General features: G+C 40.2%; 2 protein-coding genes across 2 annotated transcripts in view; one reads left to right on the forward strand and one right to left on the reverse strand.

Moving 5' to 3' along the window:
- The window catches only part of kif5ab (kinesin family member 5A, b), a 26,166-nt gene extending 23,460 nt beyond the window's left edge, over positions 1-2,706 (reverse strand). The window contains exon 1 of the mRNA XM_057337757.1: positions 2,230-2,706. Coding sequence (XP_057193740.1) covers positions 2,230-2,358 — 129 coding nt within the window. The 5' untranslated portion in view covers positions 2,359-2,706. The remainder of the gene's footprint in view (positions 1-2,229) is intronic.
- Positions 2,707-3,519: 813 nt separating this feature from the next.
- Positions 3,520-10,174, forward strand: dctn2 (dynactin 2 (p50)). Its single transcript, XM_057338884.1, has 14 exons — positions 3,520-3,681; positions 4,588-4,656; positions 7,338-7,434; positions 7,508-7,569; positions 7,650-7,748; positions 7,882-8,042; positions 8,119-8,269; positions 8,354-8,419; positions 8,490-8,528; positions 8,628-8,705; positions 8,999-9,070; positions 9,154-9,256; positions 9,396-9,487; positions 9,574-10,174. Exons 1-14 carry the CDS (start codon positions 3,646-3,648, stop codon positions 9,658-9,660), a joined length of 1,212 nt encoding a protein of 403 aa, XP_057194867.1. The 5' UTR covers positions 3,520-3,645; the 3' UTR covers positions 9,661-10,174.
- Positions 10,175-10,873: the final 699 nt, after the last annotated feature.

The following is a 10,873-nucleotide window of genomic DNA, read 5'->3' on the forward strand; positions in this document are numbered from 1 at the left end:
ACTCACTCACTCACTCACTCCCTCTCTCTCTCTCACTCTCTCTCTCTCACTCTCTCTCACCTCCATTTTGTGGCTCATTCTCACACTTTTTAAAGTCTGGTCTTCTTGAGGTTTCTTCTGGAAATTTTTATTTTTTATTTAATTGAGTATTACTTAGTAAACAACACTTATAGATATCTACGTCTTGCTTCATTATGTCAAGCAGTTTCAGAAAGAAAAGATAATCAGATAAATGTGAAAAAAATGTGATTCCCCAATGAACCCCAAGATTTCTTATTTAACTGCCAGCTGTGATGCCAGCAGTAATTCATCTTTCACAGGCCTTTGTGTTAGTCACCGGTGTAAAACCCAAACACTATTTGTGCTGAATCGATTCTTTTATAACAGAGACCATAAACAGAACCTCGTACAGACCCACAACAGACTGCATTGATCTGTTACACATACAGACTCTTGACCGCATTATTGTGTATGACAGCGTGACTCTTTCTGCTTGTTTGCTGTATACTTCGGACATGATGAAAGGCCGTGAAGGGTGCACTCCTCTCTCTCCCTCTCTCTCTCTCTCTCTCTCTCTCCTGATGCATGTCAGAATCTAAACCAATTAGATCGCAGCACAACCAACATCTACACAAATGACACTGAATGCTTCAAGAGACTCTCAGCGTGTTCATCTCAATACTTTTCTAATGAAAACCCGCTGATACTGACAGCCCAGAATTAAAGAGAGCTGGTTCATATTGCTGTTGCAGGATTTGTCATTTGTTATAATCTGCACACGTCCACCTATGTCCTAATATAATAAATATATTGGACAAAAAGCTATTAGACTCACAATGTTAAAGGTGGACATCATTTTAGTGTGTCTACTTTTGGGGGTGTTGTCAGCTTATTTGCCGACTTGGAATTTTATTAAGAAATATTACGGCAATGACAGGTCTCCTTTTTGTGTTTTCATCACGTTTAAAATAATTATGTTGTTTTCCTGTGTCCACAATATCACTCCTCCCTCCTGTTAGTCTTTAAAGTCCTTTAAATAACTTGACCAGAGGATATGTTCAACAAAAATCCTACACTGCAATATATTACAACACTTAATCATTAAATAAATGTTTTAAAGTGCACTAGAGCCGGAGTGACCCATTTATCTGTGTCAGACATCAATAACAGCAGTGCCCACACAGGCACACACATAGAAATGTATATTTTTTGTCTCCACACCATCTTTAATCTCAATATGTCTGCCGTTGCAGCACTGGACTGCTGTGATTATTTTTGATTACTGTGCAGAGCAGATCAATGTGTCTGTTCCCAGAAGAGTTTCAGCAGTTACTCATCCAGGCTCAAGTTTTAAAGTAAGCAGAGAGGATGAACTTGTTTTTAGTGGGATCTGAGACCTATTTTCTTTTACCTTGCATAGTCTTGTTAACTGTTATTAAAGGTAAGAGGATGTCACACCATCTTGCCATTTGTTTCCTTTAAATATGTTTTACCAAGTGACAGACAAACTACCTATAATATATTTAGTTTTCTATACTTAGGCTACTATACAATTATCATTTGTTTGTATTGCATGACATGTGTCATTGTGTTCTGATACACTGAATTAGTAGACAAACCTTATTCTTTTCCAGTAAAATCATAATCCATATTGGTGCAACCCACCAAATCGTGTTTCTGTTTCGTATTTCATCAAACTGTGAGTCATAAGAACATCCACAGACAGTCGCACCGTGTTTTTATCATGCGTGTTGTATGAAGCTGGGTGTGTGTATGCAAATTAATAAAGAGAAATCGAGGACAATTCTGAGCTGAATTTATTCAAATGAATGCTCAAAAGCCCTTTTCATGTATTGTGCATGCATCTGTCCATCTACACTGTAAAAAATATCTTCTATCTATCCATCCATCCATCCATCATCTATCTATTTACCATCACAGGGGTTAGGAAGGAGTTTAATACAGTATATGTACGTTTTTAACCCATTCATGAATTTCTATTATTGTGATATTGTATTAATTTATTATTTACATAGTACCACAACTGATGCACATATCTGAAGTGTTCAGACGATTAGTATGCAGAGCTAGTAAGCATGTCATTGAAAATGTAAATCACCATCTGGTGGTGTGAAACGGAAACTTTGATTTTTGAACCCATCTGCGTCACTTTACAAACAAACAGCTCGTTCTTTATGAAACATACAAAGAAAACTTATCTCAACTCACCCCAACGATGACAGTATCAGCTCCCTGAAATGTGGGAATGAATTTGTCCCCACGGAGATTTTCGGACTGATTCAAGGGTCGAAAACGACACAACACCTTGATGTTGCATTCAGAGCTGACATCAGCCATCCTGCGATGCTGGAGTTTCACACCACAATGCGGCTTGTGTATCTTTTAATTCGGGTCTATAAATAATGCTGGCAATCTTCTTTGGACGAATGGCTTTTCTGACTCCGGATTAGGAATCCGTTTGATGAATAGCGTGAGCGTGTGCGCAACGAATCCGTAATGAATGTGCTGCGAATGAAAAATCTCGCTAATGGACTCAGTCCTCTAAAAACGCGTGAATTGGAGCAGGTGGTAGTTTTGTGAAGAGATCTCTCGATGTTGTGCGTTGAAAGTGTTTGTGCTGCAGATGTGCAGCGTGATGTCGCAGGGGTCCGGAGACACACGCGCCTGGCACCGGTCGGCTCTGATTGGTCTGTATTTGGCAGGGGGCGTGGCGAGTCCTCGCATCAGGACCACGAGAGATCATGTGAACATATATTGTAGGCAAATACTACGTTTACTAAACGATAACCGTATAAACGTCCTGCGTATCATGTTTCAATATACCGCAATAATTACCTTAAGGGTTAAGTAGAAACTTTTAAACTGTAATTCAAGCAGAATATTAAATGACAGAGGTGGTTTACCTTGGTCTAAAGTGGTTTGTACTGGTCAGGTTGGTGTTTTGCTGGTTTATATATTTATAGCTTGTCTGATCACCTGCCCCATATACTCCTTTAAAACCATCAATCATTACAAGGCTGTAATGTAATTACTGTAATTTTCAGGAGAGAAAACAGAATTTAGATGCATAAAAGAAGGCATATAAGCACACATAAACACTTGTGTTTATACAAAATACGTTTGTTTATTTCTATTTAATTATTATTTCTTCATTGTTATCTTCTTTGCGTTTCTTCTGCTTTGTTGTTTTGCTTTATTTCTAATTTTCCGCTTTTTACAAAAAAAATCAGAGTTGTTAGTTCAGATGTTTTATGTAATAACAATCGTTTGTATTTTGCAAATACGCTATTCGGCCACTCTGTGTATTAAATGTCTAGTTTTATGTCAAGTCACCTAAACAAACTGAATTGCATGTAAATGATCCTATTACATATTGTTAACCTTACATTGCATTTTAACAACGATGTTTTAAAATAAACATTATACTAAAAGCACATACATGCTAACCCTCTCGAAATATCGCGAGGTTTCGCGTGCATGACGTCAGCCGTCATTGTGGCATGATACGGCCCTTGCGCGAGTCATCGGCTTCATCCGTCCGCCCCAGTCACAGTCCACCCTGAGCGTTACAGAAACTGTATTTTTATATATTTTTTCATCGCTGTCTGTCCGTTACGCGCTACGATGGCTGACCCGAAGTATGCCAACCTGCCGGGCATCGTAAGTCACTCATTTAGCGCGAAAACAACAACAATAACAACAGTGTTTGTGTGTTAGCATTAGCGCAAGTAACGTTAACGGTTGGTGTTCAATAAACTGTAACTCAAACAGTCTCTTTTGTCAGTAAATTATTTTGTATAGATTCATAATATTCAATATTAAAATAATATAATGTTGTTTATGTCAGCTTCTGGTACTGGTTAACAAACGCACCCGGCATTTATGAAAATCTCCTCAGGATTTCTATTAGCAGTGATGCTAACGTTACATGCACGAGCCGCTGTCATTCAGACACGGCGATGCTGATGTTGTGTTTGTTTTGTGTTTTGATGACTGTGTGCTGTCATTTAAACACTTTATTAATGCTGCTGATGTTGTTGTCTGTGTTTTGAAGACTGAATTTATTTATTTCGATGGGTGAGGTTAGTGATGACTAGCTCGTGTTTGCGGAAGATGCTAATTGAATAAAATTGACAAATATTGATTTTAAAGCGAGCACAGTTGCTTATATGTTAGTTAAAAATACTGTTTAATACATGTATTATACGGAAAGGATTATAAGATTATCTGTTTGTAAAGGGCGTTGCCCATCATTGAGTTGGTGCTAAGAGTTTTAGAAGAGACGTCAGCAATGTGTCAAACTGAACTCAGATTTGTCAAGTCTGCAGTTAAAATTCAATGTTATTGAACGCAAACATTTCTCATCAGATTCCCCCAAATCCAGATTTTACCTCTACAATCTACATTCATTTTCCTCCGTACTTTTCATGTATTTAAACAATTGTGTCTATTTTAATTTGACCTTAAGCAATTTGAGAAGCATCTGAGACTAACTGATACTTCAATTAACTATTTTTAGTTGTCTATTTTAACATTTTTCTCTGTGTGTTTTCTGTTTCCTACTAGGCATCTAATGAGCCGGATGTGTATGAGACCAATGATCTGCCCGAGGATGACCAGGCCCAGTTTGAGTCGGTGAGTGTGCGTGTTTGGTGTTATGAGCTGATCTGAGTACAGTTTGTGTGTTTGACTCACATGTGAGCTAATAAAACTTTCCCTCCCCATCCACTAATCCTCACTGTTTGACCTGCTCTGGATGCTAGTTTGTGCAAGTAAGACGCCCTTGCTCTTTACCGCAGTATCTGCATGGGTTGAAATCTTCTTGCCTTGGTTTGTTTTCCAATCAGGGGCAACGGTGCAATTAGTGTTGGGGTATTCACAGATTTTATGTAGAATCTAATTTAAATACACAGTATATTATTGATTTTTGCCATTGCGTTTGTGTGTGTAGTCAACTACATTTATATGTGTTGGTTATTAATGATTATTTATGATTTTGAGTATTATTGTAGGGTGTTGCAATAATAGATCCACCATGTTTAGAGACACAGTCTATAGCTTTAGTTCTATACTAAAGTGCTGTTTGTGAGTCCATGTCTATTATGTAACATTAAGTTACTGAGGTTGTGAAGTGTGGCTGTTTCAGTTGTGTAGAAGAGCAATTTGAGTGTGAGTGTGTGTGTGTGTGTGTGTGTGTGTGTGTGTGCACGTGCGTGTAGCAGGTTTTGAATGTGATGCTGCATTGACTGTTTCAACAGTACTTCCTTCTCTAAAGATGCGCTCTGTCTCACTAAAATCTGCTTATCTCCTTAGAACTCCACGTCTCTCTGAGTGTTAAAGTGATACTTCACCCAAAAATGAAAAATCTGTTATCACTTATTCATCCTCGTGTCATTCCAAACCTGTATGAGTTTCTTTCTTCTGCAGAACACAGAGGAAGATATTTTGAAGAACGTTGATGAGCAGACAACATCGGACCCCATTAACTTCCATCATATGAACACAAAACCACTGAGACATTTCTCAAAATATCTTCTTTTGTCTTCCACATAAGAAAGTCATACACAGGTTTGAAATGACATGAGGGTAGATAATCGATGACAGAGTTTTTATTTTGGGGTGAACTGTCCATTTAATAGGCTCAAGATTTCATCCTGACCCAAGTTGTCCTGATTTAATTTGCTTTAACTGAATTCATTAACATATAGTAATGCTCAGTAAGCCCCAAAAAACAATATATCACATTATTCACTGTGGTTTTCTTTACTTGGCTGGGTTTTATAAGTAATTATGCATCATGGTAACATTGTGCTATGTATAGACATAGATATGCTTTTATTGTATTTTAACTGAAAATATTTTGTATAGTCAACAGTAGCGCTGTAATAGGTGTTTAGGCAATATTGCACTCATAGATGCTTCCTGATTTCTGTCTTGGTGCAGTTTTTGCATTTATAATGATGAGTGGGATTATTATGGGTGGTGAGTTTCGTGCCATAACGCTGTGGTTTGACATTATTCAGGCTAACAGTATAAGCATTTATAAAGCAAACACTTTGCCCTGTGGCTGTAATCGCACGTCCATCCAGTGATACACCACAACATTCTGTTCCCCGTCCCGCCAGCTCCTGTTGTGCATGTCATATGATAACTTCATTAATATTTCTCTCTCTGTCTCTCTCTTCCTCATTCCCCTCTTCTTTCCCTCTCTCTCTCTCTCTCTTTTGCTCCAACTGTCTTTGGCGACCCGAAGGAGCTGGTAAGAGTTTCCCTGATTCCCCTTTAACCTCTGATGATTCCTCTAAGCCAATCAGATCCTGTAATGACAGCCTGCCCGTGATCTGTGCATGTGCATCTGTGAACTCATCACACATTCAGCATTAATATGTAGATTAATATGATTGGCTGCAGCACGTGTTATAGGCCGGGGGATGATGAAGGGTATTTTTATCGTTGTGGTGTTGTCCATTAACACAGAAGATAATCCTTGCTCGTCCCTCTTTGCTTTAACTTCACCGTGATAATTCTCTGAAATGAAAGTCATCTGTATGTGGAACATCCTGAAAGTGGCAGTAAACGCTGGTAAAAATACCCTTCAGTCTGACAGCCTCCAGCAATTAAACCTGAAAAGTGTCCAAATCCTGTGTGAGCTCACCATGTGCTAACATTGATCAAACTGTTCGTCTGTGAATGTGTGTGTTCAAGTCTCCTCATGATAAAGGCCACAGTAGATGTCTCGTCAGCTTCATAGTGATCTGAGAAACCCAATAATAACCCTGCAGTGCACTGTTTTTGCTACACACATGAATTAACCTCAAATCATACGATTCATCTAGGAGACTTGTGATGTTACCTTCCGTAAGAATCCACCCAGAACACTCTAGATACATGAAAATCTAATCCAAACACGTTAGCAGAACCCTGGCACCCACCCGCAATGCCCTGGCAGTGTGTGAGTGGGTTGGCATGGGGGCAAGCATATCACATTTTCTTGCCATAAGATGATTTATTGGCCTGCGGTGTTGGAGAGATTTGCTGTCAGTTTGAATCTGCGTGTGTTTGACTGAATAAATGTGTTGGTACGGCACTGATGCATGATTCGTGTGAAGTTGTCTTTCTTGATGGCCTAATTATACAATCAGAAAACATTTTCAGTTAGCCACGCCCCTTTTGTATCCAGGGTTTAATGATCACAATGATTCAGCCAATCAGAGCGTCCGAAGCACCTCGCTGCTGATCCACCGCATGGTGCAGTGTGAAAAGTGTGCGTCTTTGCTTTTGTTTCTGTTAATAATGGATCATAACCGCCCTCGCAGGAAGAGTTGTGCAGTGACAGCGTGGAACGCATCGTCGTCAATCCAAACGCCGCCTACGACAAATTTAAAGACAAACACATCAGCACCAAGGGTCTGGGTGAGTAAAGCGCGTTCTGACTTATCAATGTTTCAATAAAGGACTTTGCTCATGATCTCACGTGTGTTTGCAGACTTCTCAGAACGCATCAGTAAGAGTCGCAGGGTGGGTTATGAGTCTGGAGATTATGAGCTGGTGAGTGAGCTGATGCTTTTGATGCGTCTCAGTGTTTACTCTGATGTTCACACTTTGTCTCTCTCCCTCTCTCTCTCCAGCTGGCTGAGGGCTGTGGGCTGAAGGAAACTCCTCAGCAGAAATATCAACGACTGGTCAATGAGATTCATGAGCTCTGCCAAGATGTGGAGAACATTCAGGTGTAAACACTTTCTTGTGTGTTAGAGCGGTCATACTCCTGCCATCTGAATACAGTGTGCTTGATCTGCACACTAAATACGTCTTCAGACTTCTGACTGTGAGTTCTGACTGTCTTCTGTGTGTGTGATGCAGGTCAGCACTAAAGAAAGCAGCGCAGAAGAGCGTTTGACTCCGGTGGCTTTGGCTCAGCAGGCGGCGCAGCTCAAACAGCAGCTGGTTTCTGCTCATTTGGACTCTCTGCTCGGTCCCAACGCTAACATCAATCTCACTGACCCCGACGGAGCTCTCGCTAAGTGAGTGAGACGTCTGATCTCTCGTGCGGTTCTAAGGTAAACTGCAGAAGTGTTGAGGTTTTTCTGATGCGTGCAGACGCTTGCTGACTCAGTTGGAGGTGGCACGGGGCGTCCGGAGCGGTGGGGCGGGAGAGGGCAAGGCCGCGGCACCCAGAGGCCCAGACGGAGTGATTCTGTACGAGCTTCACAGCCGACCAGAGCAAGAGAAGTTTACCGAGGCTGCCAAGGTAGAGCATTATCGAAATATCCTGGTTGTGACGGTCGTGCTGTGTCGAGACATGATGAGGGGATTTTTTGTTCTGTGACTGCAGATCTCTGACCTGGAGAGGAGGTTGGCTGAATTGGAGTCGTCTGTGGGCTCAGGGTCAGATAAACAGGTACAGATATTCACTAGCAGGTGTATGCTGATGTATATCGCAGGGTCTTTAATCTGTGTGTGCGTTTCAGGGTCCTCTCAGCGCCGGGGTGCAGGGAGCCAGTCTGACGGCAAGCATTAGTTTGATTTATTTGTTTTTGTTCCAAGCACATTCATCAGAAATAATCAAACACGAGTAGACTCTAAAGTCGATGTGTGTTGGTCTGTAGGACACTATTGAACTTCTCCAGGCTCGGGTCAACGCGCTGGACGCTGCCACTCTGGACCAGGTTGAAGCGAGACTTCAGGTAACCATGACGACACACGAGGATGCTCTCAAAAGGAGAAATGTGCCACCTTGATGGAGTTTCCATCAGTCTGTGAAATTGAACGCTATTCACACCGAGTTCAGTGTGACAGAAAGTGACACTTTTGTTTAAAATCTCTTAAAGCACCTTTATTTGTTAAAAATAAAGAACAGTTTATTAACAGAGCAAATACATAAAAACGTTTCTGTGAAGTGTGGCGTAATCCGAGGTTTTCTCCAGTGAGTGTAAACACCTAAGCACCGTGCAGCCGAATCATAAATCTTGTGTTTCAGAGCGTTCTGGGGAAGATGAACGAAATAGCAAAGCACAAGGCGGCCGTCGAAGACGCTGAAACCCAGAATAAGGTCAGCACACTTTTTGATGATGTCATCATGGATCGCAGGAGTGACGACATCATACTTGATTGTTGCGTGTCTGTGTGGCGCAGGTGTCGCAGCTGTACGATGTCGTTCAGAAGTGGGATGCGATGGCCACTTCACTGCCGCAGGTGGTGCAGCGTCTAATGGCCGTTAAAGAGCTGCACGAACAAGGTATGACGTCATTCCTCTGACATCATTTTCAGCAGAAACTCAGTTCAGATCACAATGTGAAATGTGTGTATACAGGTATGATGTGATGTTTCTGTTATGTCACTGTATGATCAGTCTCTTACTGTACTTGTGTTTTCAGCGATGCAGTTCGGTCAGCTGCTCACACACCTGGATACGACACAACAGATGATCAATAACTCGCTGAAGGACAACACCACTCTTCTAACACAGGTGTGTGTGTGTGAGTGATGATCTGATAGTCTGATTGTGTCTTACAATCTTTCTTCATAAACCTGATCTTCACTTTTCATTCGTAGGTCCAGCAAACCATGAAGGAGAACCTGGTTGCAGTAGAGGAGAACTTTGCTACCCTGGATCAGAGAATGAAGAAGCTCTCCAAATAAAAGCTCTTTTTATGTGAGAAGAGGGAATGAGAAACTCATCCTCCTCCACTGTTTTCAAGCTCTTTTCCTCGTATGTCCTTTTTGTTTTTCAAAACAGATGAAATGCAGTTGAAGGTTGAGACCAAATGTCACACTACAGAACATCTAAACCTGAAGTCTCTCTGTGGAGCTGAGAGGGGTTTCTCATCGAGATACTGTAACTTATTTAAATACACACAATACAGTGGCAATGTCTTAATTCATACTCCTGTTTGCAGAATGATCTAGTGTCTTTAGTTGTGTAGCATCGCTATCATTATTTCTGATAGATCTGGACGAGCAGATGTTGTGTATATACAGGACAGGTCTGTGTGTAACTGAACCTGTTCTTATGAGTTATTGCTTGTAACCACTATGTATTATTGCAAAGTGCAACGTTCCACATATTATGATTGATTTTCCAAGATAGAATTTCAAAAGCATCTCTGGATGTGATAAAAAATTAAACATGCTTTCAAAAACCAGTGTTTCATTTTTACAGTTTGTCAGCACATTAGAGGGTTTCGCATCTGGCTGATGAGCTCCAGATTTTCACATTTCACTACTTTGCAATCACTAGAAGTGTAAAAACGTTTTAAAAGTTAAGTTTATCTTTAGTGTATTTTGTAGCTCGTTTAATAAAAAAAATGACAAAATACTAACGTAATATTTTTAAGCAGTCCTCTAATGAAGGTAAGATGCAAAGCAATGAAGTTTTCATCCTCAAGAGGTGAACATACGTGCTGAAATACATTGTTAAGAGCAATAGATAGTATTTAAAAATATTTTTTATGCTTGAACATTGAGATGAGATTTTAAATGAACTATATATTGTAAATCTATAAGTTTCTGGCATTTTTACAGAAGTGCTGTTCTAGTTTTTAAGATTCAAGTTTATTCTATCGCCTAGTGATTTTATCTTAAAGGCTCACACACACAAAACTGTACACAAAAAAAAAAAATTACATTCTTAGACGTAAACTAAGCAGGAAAAACATGTGCAAAATGTTTTAAATAGTGGTGACAGAGAGGTCTTTTTTTACTTGCTATCAGCTGAGAGTTTCACCAAAAACAAAAGATGTCTCGAAGAACTTGGGTAATAAAAACATTGAACCCATTTGACTTTAATTTGTAAAACACAAAACCACCGAGACATTTCTCAAAATATCTTTATCAATTCCCGTGGTAACTGTAA

Source organism: Triplophysa rosa, linkage group LG7 (assembly GCF_024868665.1).
Source record: "Triplophysa rosa linkage group LG7, Trosa_1v2, whole genome shotgun sequence".
Taxonomy (NCBI): Eukaryota; Metazoa; Chordata; class Actinopteri; order Cypriniformes; family Nemacheilidae; genus Triplophysa; species Triplophysa rosa.